Below are 25,136 nucleotides of genomic sequence, written 5' to 3'. Positions count from 1 at the left end.
TTCCAGTCTCGCCACAGAGGGGGAGATTGGCGTCTACTCAATTCTATTTCTTGTAACGCACACAGTGCCTCAAACATTCACTTACTGACAGGTAGATAGGCATTAATATGAGCTTTACCTATGAATACATAGTGTGTATATATGTGTGTGTGTGTATATATATAGTTAGTGACATATTTAACAAAATGTGTATCTCATCTGTGCACATTAGGTCTATTAGCATTAATTTGAAGGGCTATTTTCTTTTTTATAACTAGACTTTTCTGTAAAGCCCTAGATGTCTTTCGGTTACTTCGGCTGTGACATGACTTGCTTTGGCATCACTTCCGGTGATGTCACTCACTTGGACGTCGATGCACATTTCCTATGCTAATTAGTCCTCAGCTAATGTTTGTAGGATCTGTACACTGCACGTGGTAAGCGTTGTTGGTGCTATCTCGTTACCACAAATGGTACCCAGCAACCCCTGCAGTGTAGGCGGGCCCCCAACCCTTCTGGGGCTCCTCAATCCTTTGGGGAGGGGGGCATAGTCAGCCCCAGGCCAAAGAGCGTATGCTAATTATAGGAGACCCTGGGGTCCCTCTTCACATTCTGCAGAGGGGCACCATCATTTTGTGTTACGTCACGGAACATACCGTGTTTTTTTGCGGACGCTCATATTTCTGTTTTCGTTCATGTTTTTATTTTTTTATTTTATTACGTGCATCCCTATACTGCAGCTCTGCGCTTTCAGTAGGTTTTTCTCCTCGCCTGTTGGAAGGAAAGGGTTAACTGTTCTGTCCAACGGCCTCTTGAGACCACGGGCTTCAGGCCTGAAAACCAAGCAATCACAGTTGAGCAACTCCTGAAACGTCCTCCAGGAAATGAAAATGTCAACTAGGAAGGCTTTGTAATGGAGGAAAAAACACAGGCCCACGTCCCACAGGCGGCCGTATCTCTGAAGGAATGGGGGATATTTCCAGATGTGCTGTTCCTCTGGCAGGCCGGTGAGGCTAGGACAGAGTTAGGCACTTTCCAGGCATGCACGTGACTGACTCTGTCCCAACCCCATGGAGGCGGGTGACTGCATCGTCTCTAAAGCATGGTATGCAGGCCGAAAATAGAAAATAGGGTAAGAGCTGGCTTCTCATGTTGGCTGAGAAATGCTTGTAAATCTTCTTGGTAGCCAAACTCAGTCATCAAGAACAAGTAATATTGTCATAAGGCACTTCGAAATCATCCAATGTTGTGATTCTACTTTCCAAGTTTCAGGTCAGCACAGGCAGTGTCAGCACAAGTCAGGGGACTAGGTGCTGGAACAGCCATTGCAGAGAAGAGGCCTGGAAGAAAAACAATCTTGGTACAACTTCTAAATCTGTGAAGGCAACCGTTCCTCAAAAATCACCAACATTCTGCGGAATATTTCATCAAGTCACTTTCAAGAGGCACCTCTTAGAATTGGCATGGACTTGTCATGGGTTTTCTCCCGGCACGCCGTAGACACTTGCTTAGCTTCGCATACAAGATCGCCATTGTTTACATCCTGGTCTTCCACAGGCATGGTGCTGCCGCTGTAAATGGTGATGGAGCAGAGTGCCGAAGCTGGGCTCCCGGTCAGACTCCGTGCATGACATGGTTACCTCTACCTGCCGGAACCCCTATGAAGGGTCCACCGCCCCATTGATCTGCTTCTTGTCTCTGCACTTACCGAGCACGGAAAGGAGAAGGGGGCAGATGAATAAGCTTCTGCTGTAGGGCAGATTGGGAAACTCTTGCTGTTTTTGGCAGAAGTCGATGATACAGATGAATAATATAAAGTACATATAAAGCAAGAGCATAAAATAGGAATGAAATCAAATCAGACCAATCATGACGCAAAATGAATAGCAGCAAATTCAAAGGACAACTCTAAGTGGTGAAGACAATATGCACTTGGGGGAGGAATCCCTCAACCAATACCTGGCAACAAAAACCATAGTAAAAGGGTCCGCTATGTTAACAGGGGGTATTTGGGGCCACCTTGGCTTCAATATATTTATTCAAGTCTTAGAGGTAAACCTCCAACCTGTGATTATAAAGATCCAGAAGTCACATTACTATTAGGTTTTGTCGAAATTGTTATTAAGCTAGTGTAATCTAGTAGCAGAATTTCTGATTATTGAGTTTCATTTACTTTGCCTTTTTTTTTGAAGCATGCTTAGAATATTCCCATAATTTTCATAGCAGCACTTGGCGTTCATGCAACGTTCAAAGCAAACACAAAGAGATGATGGACGGAGCGCTGAAACGTTTCAGACACTCACCCCCAGTCACAGATCAGGGTTGAATCCATCATCATTCTTTAGCTCACTTCGCCACCTCAGTTCAGACCCAGCTATATGCAAATCAGTCTTGACCCTGTGCCTCATGGGAACAGTCCAGCCCGAAATGCCAAGCCAGGTCTTCCCTGGACCGGAAACAAGCATCCTGGGACCGGTTTCTAGGTAACACCCTTCATCAGCCAGGCTAGGTTGAATCCAGTGGCAAAGTGAGCAAGGGACCCACGTCTGGGCATACCCTGCCAACTTAGGGTGAACAAAGCAAACACAAGGAGATGATGGACGGAGCACTGAAACTTTTCATGCACTCACCCCAGTCACAGATCTGGGTTGAATCCATCATCATTCTTTAGCTCACTTCGCCACCTCAGTTCAGACCCAGCTATATGCAAATCAGTCTTGACCCTGTGCCTCATGGGAACAGTCCAGCCCGAACTGCCAAGCCAGGTCTTCCCTGGACCGGAGAATAGTTTTCACAGCAGCACTTGGAGTTCATGCAACGTTCCCCATGTTACTTTATCAACTGCAAGGAAAACCATTTGATCGGATATTGCACATGACTTCTGCAGACAAGGGCATATCTAGGGTGCAGTATTCATGTGGACCCTTGCCCAGGCCTATATTGAATATAGGATTGTTTTTGGTGTGAAAATCCTGCTTATTTTGTATGCTTGGGGTCGTTTATTGAGTAATGCATAGCAGAGACCCAGCATTTTATTAGTGCAATACTGTGCCTAACCTTTAAAAAAAACTACAAGACCTAATGCAAGGAACGCGTCGGCTAAAATCTGTATTATTGGACAAAACAAAGAAATGCAAACACATATGTCTCCCATATATTCAATTTCTTTCAAGAACTTTGGACCACTCTGTAGGGAGGTAGGATCCTTCTGCATGGTCACCCCCACTTTTTGCCTGGTGTTGCTATGGTTTCTGACTAGTCTGACAGGGATCCTGCTAATCAGGACCCCAGTCTCTGTGCTTCTTCCCTAAATTGGACATGGTGAGTACTTAGGTACACTCCAGATTGGCTACTGGTGCACCCTTATAAGTCCCTCATATATGGTACTAAAGTACCCAGGGCATAGGTGCACCAGGGGTCCCCCATGGGCTGAAGCATGTATTTTGCCACCAATGGGAGACCACTCAAATTGTGACTACAGGCCTGCCACTGCAGTCTGTGTAAGCTGGTGCTAGAGCCACTTACGACAGATATAGGTTTCCTTATATCTGAGGTCACTGCACTTAAAACCTATAAGTCACCCCTAGGGCAGGCCTTTCAATCCTGAAGGCAGGGTGCTCGGTTCTAAATGTGAAGGTGCCCCTGCATAAGCAGGAAACCCCTACAATCCACGGAGTCCATTCTCCAGGGTTGTGAGTGCATCAGCCGTTACAATATATAGAGTGGCAATGAGTCATTACGCGATGACCATCTCTAAACTGGCTGTAACGAACCCTGTTGTGTTTGAATCATACCCCCACACTGTAAACAGTGAGGGAGGTATGATTCCATGCAAATCATACCCCCACACTGTAAACGGTGTGGGAGGTATGATTCCATGCACTGTAAAGCTCCTCCGGGAGGCCCTCAGTGCTCCCGGTACCAGTCTTCTAGTTGCGAACAGCAAACTATGGCTGCTGCCAACCAGAGACACGATTCTGCCCTGAAGGCAGGACATTAGGCATCCTGTCACAGGGAAGTGTGACCCCTCCCAGACAGGACTTAGTGTATTGAGACAGGGTGAGGGGGCTTGCCAGTGCCACTCAGTCTGCTTGAAGGGCACATGTGGTGACCTCCTTGCATGCTCCAGTTCAAACCAGTTCAGGGAGCCGAAACTGGATGAAGGACATGGGAGTATCTTCCCCACTGTCCAGCCCCTCCTCTGGGAGGGACCCCTAAATTGTTCCAACCCTTTCCTTAGGGTACTTAAGGGCTTACCTGTGGGTGGGTTCCTAGATTTATCATGGGAAAAGATTCAGATCCAAAACCACTTTAACTTCAACCATCTGGGCACTCTGGACATGGCTGGGCATCGCTGGATTTCGCATTGGGAACCGAGACTGCAGCTGGGAAGATTCCTGCTGCTCCTGGTCTGGTCATCCTGAAAGACTGCTGCAACGTCTGTGCTCCATACAGGTTCTTCACAGGGCCTGTGTGACATCCAAACACCCGAAGGAATCTCCCTTTGAGTGAAGGAGTCACTTCCATGCATCAGCAGGCACCGCAATAAAGCTGACCGGTATGCTGTTTTTGAGCTCCTACGGGCTCCGAAAAGTCCAGCAAGTCAGGTGGTAGTTCTGCATTTCCTCGAAGCCTGCACTGTCTTCCTAGCAAGTTGGAGGGCAATATCCCTCGTCGGAACCGCAGGAGTAGCATCCATGTGCACTGCATCGACTTGCCGTTGCCAAGGCTTGTTGACTCTCTCCTCCAAAGATCTCCAGGCTCCAAGAAGCTCCATCCTCAAGCATCTCCTACAGCCAAGATCTTCACCTGCACCGCATCCTTTGCACCGTGGGCCTTCATCCTCTGGTGAGCTGCTCGAGGTCCTCTTGTGACGTCTGTGCCTCCGGCCTGTGGTTCCTCTTGAGGGTCTTCTTTGGCTCTAGTAGGCTCACCTGCTTTCTCAGGGCCTGCTCTGACTTACCAGCTTGTGGTGAGTCCCTTGGACGTTGCTGGTCCCGACACTGCACCTTTTTCATCGACTACGTTGTTTGCTGCTGCCAAGGCTTGTTGGTGATCGTGCCGGATACTGACCCCTTGGCTCTCGACATCCGACATGGGACAGCTCATGAACAGCTCCTTGTCTTCTACAGCATTACCTGGTCCACACAGCTGAAACTTCAAGGGCACCGTCAACTCTCCTGCATCCCCAACATCGGAGGGCATTCGTATTCCGTGCCTCCTGGTCACTCCTGAGTGGCATAAACCATGTCCCCTCTGCTTGCAGGTTCCTCTCATCCTAAATCCACTGGATACTTTCATCTTCCTCGCCAGCAGCATCTTTTCTGAAGTCTTCCATTGTGGTCTACGGCAGTTTCTGACGCCACTTCGCACCTATGCACCCGGCTTCCCTGGTGTAGGTATCCTGGTTCCTGGGGTATCCATGGGTGGGGTTACTCTGAAACCTTCCATCTTCCACAGGGTTTCTTCAGGGTCCACTGAGAAGGATCCTCCTTCTTTAAAATTACAACCGTGACTTACCCATAGACTTCATTTGAGTATGAGGTCTTGTTCCCACACTGCACACGGTCTCCGTGGGGTTCCTGAGTACTCACCTTGGGTGGTTCCTTGGGTCCCCGACTCTTCTACTTCTTCTGGGTCCATTCTTGATGTAAGTCGTGGTTCGCATTTCATTATTTTAGTATATGGTCTGGTCTCCCTCTGGAGACCACAGTATATTCTGTACTATTTACGTATTCTATCGACAAAGTATTGTGTGTAATGTGTTTATATCTCCGGGCAGGAGATAATACATTGTGTTAGTGAGTGTTAGTAATAAATACATATTTTTGTATAACTACACTGCGTGGTTCTTTTTCACAATGCATTGTGTTAGTGAGTGTTAGTAATAAATACATATTTTTTTATAACTACACTGCGTGGTTCTTTTTCACAAGAGCCTGCAGGAATGTGGTCCATAGGAGACAAAGGATGCTGGAATTGGTGATAGGGTCTTTGGCCGTTGCTACCAGGATTGCGTACAGTCAGGCATGGCAGGAGTTTTTAGAGGGAGGGGCGCAGAAGAGGGCAGAAACATGGGCAAGAGAGGAAGATGTTTTCCAGCTTATTATGTCTTTGATCGACAGGGGTCTGTCTAAGGTCACCAATGCAGCCAAGCTGGCAGGGATTGCATTCATGGGCAAGCTGTGGTGGGGTTATGCCACTTCCGTGGGATAGTTGGGCAGACGTATTCTTGAGGGCTGGGCCAGAGAGGTGGGGCCCGGGCCTAGGGGTAGGAGGCTAGTGTCGAAGCAACTTTTAGCCAAGCTCTTAACTGTTCTACCAAGTATATGCAAGAATGAGGAATAAACATTGTTATTTTCTGCATTAATGTCATTGATGTATTTTGGAGCATTCAGAGTCTCAGAGTTGTTGGGGAGGAAAGGGGTTACAGGGCTCGATTGAAAAGAGGTAGAAGTCAGGGGGAGGGAAATAGGTGCGGTGACGATCATGCTCAAGCACCCTAGGATGGACCAAAGGAGAATGGGGAAAGTGGTGGTAATGGGGGCCAGTGAGGTGACGTTGGGGGTGTTCTTTGAGAGGTATGACCGATGGAGGGCCTGGAGAAGTTTTTCGCAGGTTGTTTGGCCAGGTGGGAACAGCTGCGCAGCTATTGTGGGTGATGCGGATATCTTTGCTACAGCTGGGTGAGGTACTAGGGGATTTTGGCACTCACTCATTTCTGATCGGGTAGCCACTGATGCAGCGGAGCTGGGGCAAAGACAGAATCATGCATTTGGAATGTTGGACTTCGGATTGTTATAAAAAACATGTCAAGTTGGGGAGCATGGAGATTATAATATTTAGTTTTCTATATTCAAGCATGTATCTTTTCAGGTGCAGTAGCGGCGCCAGAGCCGGCGGCGCTGTCCATTTGGATAGTCGGCCATTCCTTTGTAAAATAGGCAGAACGGCATGAAGTCCGAAAAGGGAAAGGTGTGAACCTCGGGTTGGACCCTTCATTGTTTAATATTCTTTGGCATGAAAAAGGTGGTATGAGATGGCACCAACACATGCCTTGCTTGAATAATTTAACGCAACAACACATTTGCCCTGACGTTTTAACTGTACATCAAGGGGAGAATGATCTAGTGGTATTCAAGGGATTGGCCTTACTGAAGAAGATGAAAAGGGACATGTTGGAGATCAGGCAGCAATGGTCACAATGCTTCGTCATCTGTACGGAATTTATCCCAAGAAGACAATGGAGGGGGTCCGAAAGACCAGCCGCTATTGATAAAGCAAGGAGAAAGATAAATAAAGAAATTAGACTTTTTTGTAGGGATGAAGGTTTTGGCAGAGTAGAGAATCCTGAATTGAAGTATGCAGCAGTATATTTTTTCAGGGGGGACGGGGTGCACTTGCCTCGCTTCGGGATGGAGCTCAATCTGATCCAGATAAAGGACGTTCTAGACAAGATATTAGATATACATAGGTATCCTAGAGTTTCCTAGATTGGAGAATCAGAAACGTCGTAAGAACTTTTCTAAGTGGTGTCTGGTAGCTGGTTTTTACATGTTTACAGTTTAACTTTATGGTTGGGAACAAGATACTTCGGGAGAAGGCAATAAGGTTAAGAATAGAGATACTTAGTTGGGTAGATGTTTAGAGAAGAGGTTACAGGGTCAAAGTTCAACATTTAATGACCGAGTAGGTTTTTAAAAAAAATAGTTGTCAAGAAAAGATAAGGGTGGGGAAACCTTCCGTGGCCAGCCCTTGGAACCTCTTGCACTGTGAGCATGACAAATCTCATTGTCCACCCCTGGCACGTGTTTGGCTTGAAACAAAATATCATGCATCAGACAACTAATCATGAAGACTCTCAGCAACTTAAGCACCTGTTCATCTCTGGCGGACTGCCTGTTGCCCTCATGTACCACAGCCATGTTGTCTACTCTGAAGATGACCCTCTTGTGCGCCAAACTCTGTCCCCACACTGTGACAGCCACCACTAGGGGAAAAAGCTCCAGAAAGGCAATACTCCGGCCCCCATTCTTCCAATGTCTTGGCACACCACCTGCCCTACCAGTGCAACCCAAATCCACTAGCTCCTGCCGCATCTGAGTATATCTGGACATCCCATTCCCATTCCCATTCTTTAGGCACTGTCATGGGGATCCCATTGAATTCTTCCAAGAACCTGCGCCACATGCGTAAATCTTCTTTCGTTCCTGCGGACAATCCAATGTGATGATGCGGCAGAGTATGCCCTGCTAATGACCTGCTCAATGTCCTACAAAAAGTTCTTCCCGACCTAACCACACAGCATGCAAAATTCAGATGTCCTAGCAGCACCTGCACTTCCCTCACAGTCACCTTCTGTCTGGCCAACATGTTGTATATCAACATTTGCATAGGCAGCCTTTTATCCATTGGTAGGCTTTCCTGCATAGCCACCGAGTCCAACTCAATACCTAGAAATGACAACACCTTGCTTGGACCTTGTGTCTTCTCTGGCGAAGGGGGATCCCCCAGTACCCCCATGAGCTCCTGGAACCTTGTCAGCTTCTGCTGACAGTCCGCCAAACCGGGCAAGCCCACCATGAAGAAGTCATCAAGGTAGTGTGTCACCATCTCTTTCCCGGTTTGCTACGAGAAGATCTATTGCAAGAAGGAACTAAAGCGCTCAAACAAAGCGTACAAGATAGAACATGCCACAGGCAATGCCTTGTCCACAAAAATGTGTTCATAAAACTGGATGCCTAAAAGCTGAAAATCATCCGGGTGTACCAGCCGTAGCCAAAAGGTCGACTTTGTCGCATTTTGCCATCTCTGCACCTCTGCCTACCTTTTCTACCAGTCCCCTGGCCGCGTCCACTGAAGAATAGGAAACAGATGTCAGTTTCTCTGATATAAAATCATTCACCGAAACTCCCTCGGCCATGACAGGTGCTGTATCAATCTATATTGGCCTGGATCTTTCTTTGGCACCAACCCAATAGGGGAGATATCAAGTCCTCTATCAGGCACTCTGTGAACAGGCCCTCCATGCACCCCTTGTTAACCTGTTTTGCAATTTGTCCCAAACTACCACTTTATGCGAGGCCACTGACCTCAGATTTTTGGCCCATCTGTTGGACCGAGGCCCTTCATATCCCAGTCTGAATCCTTTTTTGAAACCGAAACTCAATAACGGTGCATCCTCCATGTGTGAATAGTATGTGAGCCAGGCATCCAGACATTCTTGCCTAATAGGTGTACAAGCCTTTTCCCATGTAGCCCTGTGCTACCCTCCCTCCCTTGCCCCCAGCCGTCTGCTGCACTTGCTGCCCGTTATAGGCATTATTTTGTTGGAAACCCTGGCCCCCTTGGTGTCCTTGACCATTGCACCCAGCCCCGAAACATTGCACCAATGGGTGCCGTCCTGTGCATTTTGAGCACTTGCGCCTACATTTGCAATAATCTGTTGTGCAGGCTCCCTATTAAAGTCCCAACAGGCCCCTCATACGCCCCTGAAGTCTTTGGCGTGTACCCCCCACAGGTAGGATGATTCTGATAGGGGTGGTAAACTAAAGGGAGCCCACTTGCCGTATATGTTAACCTCCCAAACTTAACCGACCCCATTGTTTGTTGATACAGATCTGTATCGATCTCACCCCATTTTGCCTCTGGGTCCCATGCAAGCCTACCTCTGAACTTTTCATCATAGTGGGACCATTCATATCCCCCGTAAGTCACCTGTGCCCTCCTATTCACATCCATTTATGTAAACAAGGACACACACATCTCCGGGTATTTTTCACAATAAATGATCGCATATATTAGGAAGGCCGCTGTCCAGTTTTCTATAGCCATGGGCACCTTAGGCCTCTTGGACAACTCCAGCTCTTTTTCCTTCGATCCCTCTTTTCACATCAATTATCTATGTAGTATCTTCAGCATCTCTACATACTCTCTCTTCCATATCTTTAGGTCTCGCGCCAGCGATGCAGTGCGCAGCACTGCTCGCGCAGGCGAGAGTCCTTTTGTAGAGGGCTCCGAAACGGACCCTGGAATCGCACACACTCGTGCGTGTGCGTTTCCTTTTGAGGTCCCCCATTGGCCTTTGCGTGCGTCGTATTGTAAAAGACTGCACGCAATTGGCCCGAGGCGCGCGCATAGCTCCTCCCATGGCCTATTGGTGTCTATTACGTGCACCAAGCGCGTAGACACCAATAGGCCGTGGGAGGAGCAATGATCGTGCACGGACACAGGAGTGACACGCGCGCCACTTGTTTTTCTTTACTTTTGGTATAAGCGCGGCACCCGCGCTTTACTTTTGATGTTATAAGTAAAGCGCGGGTGCCGCGATTATACCAAAGGTAAAGAAATAGAAAAAAACATCTATTTCTTTACTTTTGGTATAATTGCGGCACCCGCGCTTTACTTATAACATTAAAAGTAAAGCACGGGTGCCGCGATTATACCAAAGGTAAAGAAATAGATTTTTTTTTCTATTACTTTACTTTTGGTATAAGCGCGGCACCCGCGCTTTACTTTTGATGTTTTACGTAAAGCGCTGGTGCCGCAATTATACCAAAGGTAAAGAAATAGTAAAAAACATCTATTTCTTTACTTTTGGTATGATTGCGGCACCCGCGCTTTACTTATAACATTAAAAGTAAAGCACGGGTGCCACGATTATACCAAAGGTAAAGAAATAGATTTTTTTTCTATTTCTTTACTTTTGGTATAAGCGCGGCACCCGCGCTTTACTTTTGATGTTATACGTAAAGCGCGGGTGCCGCAATTATACCAAAGGTAAAGAAATAGATTTTTTTTTCAATTTCTTGACTTTTGGTATAATCGCGGCACCCGCGCTTTACTTTTGATGTTATAAGTAAAGCGCGGTTGCCGCGATTATACCAAAGGTAAAGAAATAGAAAAAAACATCTATTTTTTTACTTTTGGTATAATCACGGCACCCGCGCTTTACTTATAACATTAAAAGTAAAGCGCGGGTGCCACGATTATACCAAAGGTAAAGAAATAGATTTTTCTGTTTCTTGCGTTTACATGAGGGGAAAAGACAGACAAACTGGCAGCTTGAACAATCATACCAGTTTGAATCGGGTGTTGGTGTTGTGAGCACAGATGTCTGTTCTTGAGTTAGATGCCGCTTCTCTGCCAGGTTCAGGTGTGACCGGCGTTAAAGGACTGGAAATCCAAGACATGGCTGAGGCTGCGGTTTGGTAGATGTTGGGGTTGGAGAAACTGTAGTCATTGAAGGCACTTGGCAGCGAAGGACCAGCATCAAAACCAGTGCCTATGATTTGAGAACTCTTGTTTCCAAGCTTTGCTGCTGTGTTTTTCAGACAGAACCCCCTTCCATTCATAGCGCTTTATGTGATATGGGGAGTCTCAGTACTCAAGTTTTAATTAGATTGTGGATGCAATGAATTTAGACCAAAGTGGCCCATACCTTTTGTGCTGCTACGCAGGAGAGCTTTGTGTGGTCACCAACAAAGACCTATTCAGAGACCACGCAAAGAGGAACCACTTCTCAATCCTCTGTTTAACATACAATAGGTGTGGCGAGCCTTCCTGCCAGGTAGGTGGATGCAAACTTAGCTCCATTCAAGACATCTGGATTATCCCTACCAGGGTCAATGTAACATCTTCTCAGCTGAACTAACATGTTTGTTTGAAAATGAGGAACTGGTACCTCGGACAACAAGTATTCATCTTTTTACACATTTCGTTAAACTCTTTCAGTACAGAAGTGGCACGCAGTGACTGCTGGTGGTTCTCCATGGAACTTGGTAAGGTAAAAAATTGATTTTTTTTTAACGCAAGAACACGAATGTAGCAGTGTTTGGTTTAAAAACATCTCTGCTCTAGTCGGAAGAGTGTGCATTTCACTAGTTAACCTCTGTTTTCCTTGTTGTTAACTTGATTGCAGGTTTTCTCTGCTGGCTGACAAAGCTGTGGCGGCCGGATAGGTGGCTCTCAATGTGATTTGGTTACACCATTTGCACATCCTCTGCCCAGGACCCAGGTGTGTTAGTTTCCATGGACTTTGATTCCAAACAGTGAATAAGGGTGTAGAGCACCTACCACCTGAGCCTTTATCACTGAGACTGAGTGCGTATTGTAGCTGACTCAATTGTGAGCGCTTTTTTACAGTGGACGGGGGTGTTTCTTGCTTTGATGGAACGGAGTACGAGAGTACTGTTTTTGGAAATTCATTTTGGCGTGCTCTAAATCTACGCACGTAAGGTGTGTGATCCTCTCGTTGCACTATCTTGGCCCCGTGTGCAAATGTTCGTTGGTGTCATTCTAACTGTTTGCAGCACTAACAATAGTGCAAAGACTACACGTTATATCCGTAAAAAGTCTGTGATTTCTTTGGTAGTATATTGGTGGTCCATATTGTGGAGTCAATAGGTGTAAAGCAAGCTGAATGTAAAAAAAAAAAAGAAGAAAGCACTAGCTAGCGCTAACCGCACCGTAGCACTATGTATTTTTTTTTTACACTTTCAGGCATGCTGCACAACAGCTGGACTGCTGTAGAACATGGCTAAAAAAAAATCAACACAGCCTATAGGGCTCGCGTATAGGCGTGAACTATTGGCTTTGCCAATGCTTGTTTTAATTTAGCCTTTACACAAACGCAGGCATAAAATATGCTTTCATGAAACACTACCGGGGTGTAGCTATCAACAGCTCAGCAGGTGCAATACAAAGGGCCCAAAAGATGCAAGGGGCTCCCTCCATATGGCTGTCTTGTAAAACCAGCATGATATGTTGTATGCTGGAGGCCGGAGGCATTTTTCTTGCTTGCATTAGGAACCATGGTAATGTTGCTTGTTTTTTTTGTTCTTTGCGACTTGAGTTACCGTATGACTCCATGTCATAAGAACGATATATTCTAGTCCTGGACTTTCCTTTTGCATATCATTGTTCTCAAGTGTGGTCTTTGAATGTGTCCAATTGAACAACTAGACCACAACTACAAGGCCCAGAATGCACTTGTGTGGTAATGGAAAACTAAAGGCTGGAAACAAATTGTTCTTGTGGCATGCACGGGAGCCCTATCTCCGACCCAGAACCCCCTTTTGCAGGTCTTGGTTTTGTCCAGTTAAGTTTTGAGCGCCAAGATCGTCTTCTTTACTATGAGAAGCTAAGACACTGCACATTTAAACTCATTTTACCGGAGTCCCCAAGATTTCTATGTCCGTCGATGAGTAGGTCATTTAGTCTAGGTTTTTGCTTTGCATTCTGGAACTTGTAGTAATTCTATAACGGGCTAAACTGGACTACAAGCCCCAGAAAGCAATGCTAAAACCTGGACTATTCATGCAGTGCCTTAAGAAACTTGAGAGCCCTGTTTGATACATAGGTGTTTCAACTTTCTCTGACCTACCCTGCATTTTTTCCAGTGGACTCTACAATCTGTGAGTATGTTGGTGGTACTAAATGGCTTTTCTGGGAAGTCGGTCTGTTTCTAGGGGGTGTACTCAAAGCTTACGAAAGGGTTAGCATCCACTGATGGTTGTTGCCAGCTAAATCAGTCTCGGGGCCCCAGGCCTTTTTAAGGCGAGCCTGGGCAGCGCATGCGCTGCTCTGCGAGGCACGCTGTATTCAAGTATGGACTTGAAACCCCGCCCACTTTCCGCACATATTTTTCATTGGCTGTGTAAATTCTGGCTTCTGATTCGTTAATAGGCTTGTTAGTTCTGCCTTGTCTTCATTTGTAACCTTCCATGAGGACTGGCCCTTTTACATCTGATGTTACACAGTATGTCTTATTTAGTCTGTAAGCACTATTTTCTTTATTGAATTTCTCCTACTGCGGGCACGACATGCTTTCCTGCAACATTCAGTGCCCATGTGCGCTTTCACTTTCCAAGCAGCCCAGGACAACAGCGGCCACTTCTTTGAAATGAAATAGTGCTCGCATTTACAATAGTTTGAGCTATTGGCATTGTAAATGACGATGCCTTTTATTTATGTGTTAATTATCGAAACAAATAAATAAAAGGCAATGTCATTCACAATGCCAACAGCTTAAACTCTCGCAAATGCGAGACCTATTGCATTGCAAATGCTTGTTTCCTTTGTTGTCAACATGAGATGTGCCCCCAGAAGCTTCGTCACACCCATGTATGGCAGTTTCTGCAGCTTAATCTCGTGACTTTTTTGGCCCCTTCTGCCTGCCCTTTATTACTGTCTTTTCCTCCCTCTCCTGTGTCATTCGTCTCTCATACGGTCCTATGTACATTGTCAAATTGCTTCCCCATCGCCTCTGCTTTTACTGCCTCCCCTTCAGTTTTCGGCGCCTCAGATCCTACCCTAGTATCCCTCACATACCGCCCTTTGCGGAGACGGACCTTCCCATCCGTCTCCACCTGCGTCAGTGGACACCCTACGTTTGGGCAGAACATGCTGACCATACCCCCCCCCCCCCATCAGCCTTATCTGGCCAATATCTCAAACTCTCATTAATGCGAGCTCTATTGCATTGCAAATGCTTGTTTTTATAACTGCAGGCACCGGATGCCAATAAATATTATTTCAGACGATAAAGGCCAATAAATGAACAGTTACCAGCAGAACGACTTTACCCACCATGAAAGAACACGCCCCGGGCCTTGCACGGTCCCCAGACTGTTCTGTCTGTGGCCGAACCATCTTTCAACCCCAATTATACAGAAGCGTATTCGAGGATGCTCTGGCGTCGTTTGGACAGACCCCCCCCCCTCCCCCCCCCCCCCCCAGCTCTCGGGTTGGACTTTTCTTCTGCAGGCAAACTTTTGACTCAATTAACGAGCTCCGTGTGTGTCCTAAACCGCACCCCCACCCTCCCCCGTTAGCAGGGTGCTGGCACCTACGTCCCCGAGGCCTCCGCGCCTTCCTGTGAGTTTTTTTGCTCGATCCCTGCGTGGGAAGTCATTTGCACTTAAAGTGTCTGTGTCTCCTTATAATCAGCCACCAGCGCGCGGCTCTCGCGCACTCTGCTCTGCTCGCTGGGCTGTGGAGATCTTGGAGGCCTGCATCTTGAAGGAGGGAGAGCTCCTTGGTGTTCCTGCATTTAGAAGCATATCTTTTACTTTCTGCAACTCCAAGAATCTTCAAGTACTTCCTGCAACTCCAAGCACTTTTGAGAGAGTCCTACATCTCGAATTAGCTCCTTGGTGTTCCTGCATTTAGAAGCATCTCTTTTACTTTCTGCACCTCCACGCAAATTCTAGTACTTCCTGCAACTCCAAGCACTTCTGAGAGAGTCCTACACCTCGAATTAGCTGGTGTTCCTGCATTTAAAAGCATCTCTTTTGGTTCCTTCACCTCCAAGTATCGTCTAGTACTTCCTGCAACTCCAAGCATTTCTAAGAGAGTCCTACATCTCGAATTAGCTTCTTGGTGTTCCTGCATCTGTTTTGGTTCCTGCACCTCCAAGCATCTTCTACTAGGTCCAGAATTTTCAAGCAGCAATCGGAGATCTTTGCACCTGGAATTAGCTCCCAGGCGTTCCTGCATCTTCAAGCACTGCTTTATGCTCCCAGCGCTTCTAAGCACATTCTGGTGCCTCCTGCGACTCCAGCCATCTCTCAGACATCTCCGCATCCGCAGAGGCCCCCAGGTGTCGTTGGAACTCGAAGTAGCTGTCACGGATGAACTCTACATCTCGTGACATCTCTCCGGGGTTCATGCGTCTTGAAGCACTCCAAGAGGGTCATGAAATGTAAGCCAGCTCTCAGTCTTCTGCATCACTAGCAGCGCCTAGGAAGTATGGTAAATCTCCCAGCAGGTCCTGAAAGTGTCTGCTTCTCTAAGCAGCAATCCACAGCTTCCTGTATCTCCCAGCAGTTCTAAGTGGTATCTGTTTCTCCGAGCAGCTATTTACAGGTTCCTCTATCTCCCAGCAGTTCCAAGTGGTGTCTGTTTCTCCAAGCAGCTATCCACAGGTTCCTGTATCTCCCAGCAGTTCCAAGTAGTGTCTGTTTCTCCCAGCAGTTCCAAGTGGTGTCTGTTTCTCCAAGCAGCTATCCACAGGTTCCTGTATCTCCCAGCAGTTCCAAGTAGTGTCTGTTTCTCTAAGTAGCTATCCACAGGCTCCTGCATCTCTCAGCAGTTCCAAGTGGTGTCTGTTTCTCCTAGCAGCTATCCACAGGTTCCTACATCTCCTAGCAGTTCCAAGTGGTGTCTGTTTCTCCGAGCAGCTATCCACAGGTTCCTACATCTCCCAGCAGTTCGAAGTGGTGTCTGTTTCTCCAAGCAGCTATCCACAGGCTCCTGTATCTCTCAGCAGTTCCAAGTGGTGTCTGTTTCTCCTAGCAGCTATCCACAGGTTCCTACATCTCCTAGCAGTTCCAAGTGGTGTCTGTTTCTCCGAGCAGCTATCCACAGGTTCCTAAATCTCCCAGCAGTTCCAAGTGGTGTCTGTTTCTCCAAGCAGCTATCCACAGGCTCCTGTATCTCTCAGCAGTTCCAAGTGATGTCTGTTTCTCCTAGCAGCTATCCACAGGTTCCTACATCTCCTAGAACGTCCAAGTGGTGTCTGTTTCTCCTAGCAGCTATCCACAGGTACCTACATCTCCCAGCAGTTCCAAGTGGTATCTGTTTCTCCAAGCAGCTATCCACAAGTTCCTGTATCTCCCAGCAGTTCCAAGTGGTGTCTGCTTCTCCAAGCAGCTATCCACAGGTTCCTGAATCTCCCAGCAGTTCCAAGTGGTATCTGTTTCTCCAAGCAGCTATCCACAGGTTCCTGTATCTCCCAGCAGTTCCAAGTAGTGTCTGTTTCTCCAAGTAGCTATCCACAGGCTCCTGCATCTCTCAGCAGTTCCAAGTGGTGTCTGTTTCTCCTAGCAGCTATCCACAAGTTCCTACATCTCCTAGCAGTTCCAAGTGGTGTCTGTTTCTCCGAGCAGCTATCCACAGGTTCCTACATCTCCCAGCAGTTCGAAGTGGTGTCTGTTTCTCCAAGCAGCTATCCACAGGCTCCTGTATCTCTCAGCAGTTCCAAGTGGTGTCTGTTTCTCCTAGCAGCTATCCACAGGTTCCTACATCTCCTAGCAGTTCCAAGTGGTGTCTGTTTCTCCGAGCAGCTATCCACAGGTTCCTAAATCTCCCAGCAGTTCCAAGTGGTGTCTGCTTCTCCAAGCAGCTATCCACAGGCTCCTGTATCTCTCAGCAGTTCCAAGGGATGTCTGTTTCTCCTAGCAGCTATCCAAAGGTTCCTACATCTCCTAGAAGGTCCAAGTGGTGTCTGTTTCTCCTAGCAGCTATCCACAGGTACCTACATCTCCCAGCAGTTCCAAGTGGTATCTGTTTCTCCAAGCAGCTATCCACAAGTTCCTGTATCTCCCAGCAGTTCCAAGTGGTGTCTGCTTCTCCAAGCAGCTATCCACAGGTTCCTGAATCTCCCAGCAGTTCCAAGTGGTATCTGTTTCTCCAAGCAGCTATCCACAGGTTCCAGTATCTCCCAGCAGTTCCAAGTAGTGTCTGTTTCTCCAAGCAGCTATCCACAGGTTCCTGTATCTCCCAGCAGTTCCAAGCGGTGTCTACGTCTTCAAGCAGTGGTTCAGAGACACCCCGATATATTCTCTTTCCCTGTGGCTCAGAGACAGCAGCAGAATCTTCTATCCCTAGAGCACTGAGATATCTCCAGTATCATCTGACGATTAGCGCCAAGACCCCATTGGGTATTTGCGGGCTTTATATGTTTTTTTAACATTAACATCTCTACCTAAGGATCAAAGACAAGACCGGTGTCTTCTCACCCTACTACTCAGACAGCATTGGCTTCTGCTCGCCCAAGGTTCAGAGACAGGACAAGTATCTTCTCACCCTCAGGCTCAGACAGCATCGGCATCTGCTCAACCTAGGTTCAGAGACAGGAGCAGCGTCTTCTCACCCTAGGGCTCAGACAGCATCGGCATCTGCTCGCCCTAGGTTCAGAGACAGGAGCAGCGTCTTCTCACCCTCGAGCTCAGACAGCATCAACATCTGCTCGCCCTAGGTTCAGAGACAGGAGCAGCGTCTTCTCACCCTCGGGCTCAGACAGCATCGGCATCTGCTCGCCCTGGGTTCAGAGACAGGAGCAGCGTCTTCTCACCCTAGGGCTCATGCAGCATCGGCATCTGCTCACTCTAGGTTCAGAGACAGGAGCAGCATCGTCTCACCCTAGGGCAAATGCAGCATCGGCATCTGCTCGCCCTAGGTTCAGAGACAGGAGCAGCGTCTTCTCACCCTAGGGCTCATGCAGCATCAGCATCTGCTCGCCCTAGGTTCAGAGACAGCAGCAGCATCTTCTCACCCTAGGGCTCATGCAGCATCGGCATCTGCTTGCCCTAGGTTCAGAGACAGGAGCAGCGTCTCCTCACCCTAGGGCTCATCAGCATCGGCATCTGTTCGCCCTAAGTTCAGAGATAGGAGCAGCGGCTTCTCACCCTAGGGCTCATGCAGCATCGGCATCTGCTCGCCCTAGGTTCAGAGACAGGAGCAGCGTCTTCTCACCCTAGGGCTCATGCAGCATCGGCATCTGCTCGCCCTCGGTTCAGAGACAGCAGCAGCGTCTTCTCACCCTTGGGCTCATGCAGCATCGGCATCTGCTCGCCCAAGGTTCAGAGACGAGAGCAGGGTCTTCTCACCCTAGGGCTCAGACAGCATCAGTATCAGCTCGCCCTAGGTTCAGAGACAGGAGCAGTGTCTTCTCACCCTCGGGCTCAGACAGCATCAGTATCAGCTCGCCCTAGGTTCAGAGACAGGAGCAGCGTCTTCTCACCCTCGGGCTCAGACAGCATCAGCATCTGCTCGCCCTAGGTTCAGAGACAGGAGCAGTGTCTTCTCACCCTCGGGCTCAGACAGCATCAGTATCAGCTCGCCCTAGGTTCAGAGACAGGAGCAGCTTCTTCTCACCCTAAGGCTCAGACAGCATCGGCATCTGCTCGCCCTGGGTTCAGAGACAGGAGCAGCGTCTTCTCACCCTAAGGCTCAGGCAGCATCGCCATCTGCTTGCCCTATGTTCAGAGACAGGAGCAGCGTCTTCTCACCCTAGGGCTCATCAGCATCGGCATCTGCTCGCCCTAGGTTCAGAGCTAGGAGCAGCGTCTTCTCACCCTAGGGCTCATGTAGCATCGGCATCTGCTCGCCCTAGGTTCAGAGACAGGAGCAGTGTCTTTTCACCCTAGGGCTCATGCAGCATCGGCATCTGCTCGCCCTAGGTTCAGAGACAGGAGCAGCGTCTTCTCACCCTAGGGCTCATGCAGCATCGGCATCTGCTCGCCATAGGTTCATAGACAGCAGCAGCGTCTTCTCACCCAAGGGCTCATGCAGCATCGGCATCTGCTCACCCTAGGTTCAGAGACAGGAGCAGCGTCTTCTCACCCTAGGGCTCATGCAGCATCGGCATCTGCTCGCCATAGGTTCATAGACAGCAGCAGCGTCTTCTCACCCAAGGGCTCATGCAGCATCGGCATCTGCTCGCCCTAGGTTCAGAGACAGGAGCAGCGTCTTCTCACCCTACGGCTCATGCAGCATCGGCATCTGCTCGCCCTAGGTTCAGAGACAGCAGCAGCGTCTTCTCACCCTTGGGCTCATGCAGCATCGGCATCTGCTCGCCCTAGGTTCAGAGATAGGAGCAGCGTCTTCTCACCCTAGGGCTCATGCAGCATCGGCATCTGCTTGCCCTAGGTTCAGAGACAGGAGCAGTGTCTTCTCACCCTAGGGCTCATGCAGCATCGGCATCTGCTCGCCCTAGGTTCAGAGACAGGAGCAGCGTCTTCTCACCCTAGGGCTCATCAGCATAGGCATCTGCTCGCCCTAGGTTCAGAGATAGGAGCAGCGTCTTCTCACCCTAGGGCTCATGCAGCATCGGCATCTGCTCGCCCTAGGTTCAGAGACAGGAGCAGCGTCTTCTCACCCTAGGGCTCATGCAGCATCGGCATCTGCTCGCCCTAGGTTCAGAGACAGCAGCAGCGTCTTCTCACCCTTGGGCTCATGCAGCATCGGCATCTGCTCGCCCTAGGTTCAGAGATAGGAGCAGCGTCTTCTCACCCTAGGGCTCATGCAGCATCGGCATCTGCTTGCCCTAGGTTCAGAGACAGGAGCAGCGTCTTCTCACCCTAGGGCTCATGCAGCATCGGCATCTGCTCGCCCTAGGTTCAGAGACAGGAGCAGAGTCTTCTCACCCTAGGGCTCATGCAGCATCGGCATCTGCTCGCCCTAGGTTCAGAGACAGGAGCAGCGTCTTCTCACCTTCGGGCTAAGACAGCATCAGTATCGGCTCGCCCTAGGTTCACAGACAGGAGCAGCGTCTTCTCACCCTAGGGCTCATGCAGCATCGGCATCTGCTTGCCCTAGGTTCAGAGACAGGAGCAGCGTCTTCTCACCCTAGGGCTCATGCAGCATCGGCATCTGCTCGCCCTAGGTTCAGAGACAGGAGCAGCGTCTTCTCACCCTAGGGCTCATGCAGCATCGGCATCTGCTCGCCCTAGGTTCAGAGACAGGAGCAGCGTCTTCTCACCTTCGGGCTAAGACAGCATCAGTATCGGCTCGCCCTAGGTTCACAGACAGGAGCAGCGTCTTCTCACCCTAGGGCTCATGCAGCATCGGCATCTGCTCGCCCTAGGTTCAGAGACAGGAGCAGCGTCTTCTCACCCTAGGGCTCATGCAGCATCGGCATCTGCTCGCCCTAGGTTCAGAGACAGGAGCAGTGTCTTCTTACCCTAGGGCTCATGCATCGGCATCTGCTCGCCCTAGGTTCAGAGACAAGAGCAGCGTCTTCTCACCCTAGGGCTCATGCAGCATCGGCATCTGCTCGCCCTAGGTTCAGAGATAGGAGCAGCGTCTTCTCACCCTAGGGCTCATGCAGCGTCGGCATCTGCTCGCCCTAGGTTCAGAGACAGGAGCAGCGTCTTCTCACCCCAGGGCTCATGCAGCATCGGCAACTGCTCGCCCTAGGTTCAGAGACAGGAGCAGCGTCTTCTCACCCTAGGGTTCAGACAGCATCAGTATCTGCTCGCCCTAGGTTCAAAGACAGGAGCAGCGTCTTCTCACCCTAGTGCTCATTCAGCATTGGCATCTGCTCGCCCTAGGTTCAGAGACAGCAGCAGCGTCTTCTCACCCTAGGGCTCAGACAGCATCAGCATCTGCTCATCCTAGGTTCAGAGACGAGAGCAGCGTCTTCTCACCCTCGGGCTCAGACAGCATCAGTATCGGCTCTCCCTAGGTTCACAGACAGGAGCAGCGTCTTCTCAGCCTAGGGCTCATGCAGCATCGGCAACTGCTCGCCCTAGGTTCAGAGACAGCAGCAGCGTCTTCTCACCCTAGGGCTCAGACAGCATCAGCATCTGCTCATCCTAGGTTCAGAGACGAGAGCAGCGTCTTCTCACCCTCGGGCTCAGACAGCATCAGTATCTGCTCGCCCTAGGTTTACAGACAGGACCAGCGCCTTTCATCCTAGGGCTCAGACAGCATCAGCATCTGCTCGCCCTAGCTTCAGAGACAGGACCAGTGTCTTCTCACCCTTGGGCTCAGACAGCATCTGTATCTGCTCGCCCTAGGTTCAGAGACAGGAGCAGTATCTTCTCTCTCCCCATGGGTCAGATACAGCACCAGTAAATAAGTACAGAGCCCTTTTAGAGCAAAGAAAGAGACAGCGTTGTCAAGCTGCACTTCAGAGGATGTGCCAGCCTCTTTCTCTTTTTAGGTTTTCTCATCATAGACAACCGCAGGCCCACTCTCCGTTTCCTAAGGGACAGTGCAGTGTACTTGTCTTCCCTCCTTGTGCCAAGCTGTCTCACTCTCTCTCCCTATCCCTCGCTCTGCCTTAGGTCATCAACCCCACCTTGCCTCACCCATCATGGCCGCCTGCAGGCTCACTCCTGCCTTTTGGATTCTCGTGGTCGTCATTTTAGCCCAGCAAGGAGCAGAGGTCGACCCGAGACCATGGAAGGCTGAGTTATTCAAGCAGAGCCCCAGGGCCTACGAGAAGGAGCTGGTGAGTGTCCGCCATTATGTGCCTTTGCTCCCTCGCTGAAGGGTTAATTAAGTATTTATGTATCGCCCGGAAACTAAACACCTGGCAATAAGTTGAATGTAAATTAATTAATGTTCTAAGGAACGTGTTGCCAAGTTTTTCTTACCTGGAAATTAGACATTGTTAGAAGTACCCATTTTATACTCAGTTAAAGAGTGGGACGAATGGTAAAGTCCGAAGGAGACCACCACGGGGGTGTTAGGGGACCCCTGGGGACTGAGGATCAATGAATTTTTGGGAGATGTGCCTAAGAATGCTTTCCCATTTCAGCCTTTTCCTTACCATGGGGTTGCTTTTTTGTTTCTCTTTCTTCCTAGTATTAGCTGTTGCTTTTTGATTGGCTGGAAGGGTAGAGTTACAGCAGTCGCAGTTCTGGACAGGGCCTCTTTCAGGCCCAGGGTTGGACTTAGCTCTGGGGAACTCCATATTTAGGCTTGTGGTGGACATAAGTTTAGAGTGTGGACTTATCAGCTTTAATTGTTAGAGGGTGGTTGGTTTTAGTTCCTGGACAGACAGGCCATCTCAAAAGAGGTAATTTTGTGGGGGGAGAAACATAAAATAACCCCCACATTGTACCATATTCCAAATGGCACTAAATGAGCAAGAGAGGTGAGCGAACCCGGCATTCGTTTAGTTGCTTCCCCGTGGGAATTCGTAAAACAATGTAGACAAATGGGACCTCTCACATCTCCATACCCAATAAATGTGGTCATCCGTCCATCCTCGTTTCACTTGTTGCCACACAGCTCCATCATACTGTTCTCTTGGACTGGTTACATTAAATAGGGATTTATACACAAAGGCCACGATTACGAGTTTCAAATTCATGTTAATGGAGCTGATAATGCAGGAAGCCGGCCGCATTGAAATTAGAAGCTCCATGGTAAATCCACCGACTGGTGTCTTTCACCTGGAAACTTCGGCTGCTGAAAGCATCTGAAATCCCTGGTCACATTCAGGCAGGAATCGGGCCGAAATGGCCCATCCAATGCTTCATTCGAGCTGCTGGCTCTGGGGTGGGTGGGGAGTCAGACACCGGCATTCAGTTGTGGGGAACAGCATGTATTTTTCCTCATCCAGAGGAAGAGAGAGAAAAAAACAACAGTGGCACATAAGTAAGAATTGAAAGACGGAAAAACAGTGACAAAGGGAGAAAGCCGGGATGAAAAGGAACCTACAGGAGTGAGATAAAAGGGCAGGGAGTGTCTGGTGGTGGATTAAGGAGGCATGATTTGGAATGAAGTCTACGCAGCCTTGGTATTCGGCACAGAACATTCAATAGCGCAGCACCCCGACATTAAAAGGGGCAGATTCACAGAATCTGCCCCTTTGCCACCGGTATTTGATGCATCCCAAATGCAAAAATCGCTAATTAAGGTATCGCAAAATTTGTGATTACTTTAATTGCGAATGCAGTTAAGGGATCGCAAATTGCGATTCCTTAAATGCAATGCATTAAAGTAAAAAGAAATTTGATTTCGCAATTAAGAATTGCAAATTAGCGTCAATTGAAAGGTGATGGTAATTTGCGATTTCTTTGAAAAATGCACCAAAGTGCACCAAAGTCCCATGTTACACACACCCATGCCCTTGGGGCATGTGTGTGCGCAACATGTGGCTAAATTATAATTTCAGGGGTACAACAGGGTGTCCTTTTGGCACCCTTGAAATTGCATGCGCAATTTGCGAATACCTATTGGGTACTCGCAAATTGCGAACGCAATTTCCATTCATCCCTATGAGCCTCTAAGCCCTTAGGAATAAATGGGAAACAATTCCTTAATTGCGACTCGCAATTAAGGAATTTGTAGGAATCCCTAATTTATTAGCGATTCCTACATGCATAGCCAATAGCTAATCCTTAATTACGATTCCTACAAAATCGCAATTAAGGATTCGCTATTGCCAATTTTGATGCATGTGCACCTTATTCTTTTGTAATTGCAGCACCGTATGCATCCACTTTAAATTCCTAATTTTTACAGAGTAGAGGAGGGCGAGCCAATACATTAACTAGGGTCAAGCCGGAGCTGAGGCGTGGGTCTGGCTTGGCTCTTACAGCCTGTGCACGAGCCAAGCCCGTAAAATATTTGCTTTACAAATTATTCAACAAACATTGCGTAACATATGATAAAGTCTCTTCAAAATTCAAAAAAGTGTATTTCTTTCATGGGGAGCTTGGACATTAATATGTCACATTATAGCACTAAACTGAGAAGTACTTATCAAACATTTTAAACATGAACATTTGCCTAACATCACACTATTTAAGAAAGGAAGCCGTGATTTATCAAGGTTTTCTGGTTTCACTTTGTAAAAATCAGCCACTAAATGGGAATCAAACAATGTTTAACCGACTCCAAGACTCGAATCCGGTTCCCCAGTTTCAAAGTCAACAACTCTGGACAAAAGGCAACATCAGGGGCATAGCTTGGTCAGTAAGCGTGGGGGGGGCGGGCTTCAGATTCCCCAACAATCACGCTGTCACATAATGTTCAAATACTTTATATGACAAGCAGGGTGCATAAGATGGGCCTAAGGGACAGGAGTTTGGATTGGTGGAAGTACGAAGCGACAGAAAAGGCAATATTTTCAATGTTAACTAGCCCTTTTGAGGACTTTCAAAACAGAGAGTAAGAGAGTGTGGGTGCATTTTCATTTGTGAGTGTAAAGATTGCTGGCGAAATCCGACAGACACCTCACCATCCCCGACTTAAAGCACCTGTACCTAACTATTTACAAAAAAATGCATTTATTAGTGGGGTGTATCAGAAAAGGCATTTGTTGGGCGGTGTAACACCCCAAACATCCCAGAAGCTACGCCCCTGTGCCACATCCTGGGTAGAGCAACGCATGGTAAACTGAATCCACAGGGATTATAATGGCTCGAACTTCCAATAGGACCGCGAGCCGAGCCAGAGCCAGGCTTCTGGGTAGAGTTTTCAGTGGCTCTCGCACCTCTAGGACCGAGATCCTCAGGGTCTCCCTTCTAACCCCCCCCCCCCCCCGCTTTAAACTCCCCAGCTCGGAGTTACCTCGATATCGGTAACTCGGAGGGCTCTACGCAGTGTGATTACACCGTCTCGCCCAACGAACCCTCACAACTAGACGCACACACACGTCTGCAGCAGGCGCGCTGATCTCCTGAGCTGCCTTG

The 25,136-nt window shown here is 48.5% G+C and overlaps 1 protein-coding gene across 1 annotated transcript in view; it reads left to right on the top strand.

Moving 5' to 3' along the window:
- Window positions 1-21,802: 21,802 nt before the first annotated feature.
- LOC146772783 (cocaine- and amphetamine-regulated transcript protein-like) overlaps window positions 21,803-25,136 on the top strand; it is a 43,387-nt gene continuing 40,053 nt past the window's right edge. Inside the window, exon 1 of the mRNA XM_085637034.1 lies at window positions 21,803-21,940. Within this exon, the coding sequence (XP_085493160.1) occupies window positions 21,803-21,940 (138 nt within the window). The remainder of the gene's footprint in view (window positions 21,941-25,136) is intronic.

This window comes from Triturus cristatus, chromosome 12 (genome assembly GCF_964204655.1).
Source record: "Triturus cristatus chromosome 12, aTriCri1.1, whole genome shotgun sequence".
Lineage (NCBI taxonomy): Eukaryota > Metazoa > Chordata > Amphibia > Caudata > Salamandridae > Triturus > Triturus cristatus.
The sequence above is the reverse complement of the archived record's forward strand: the minus strand, read 5'-3'. Positions and strand labels throughout refer to the sequence as shown.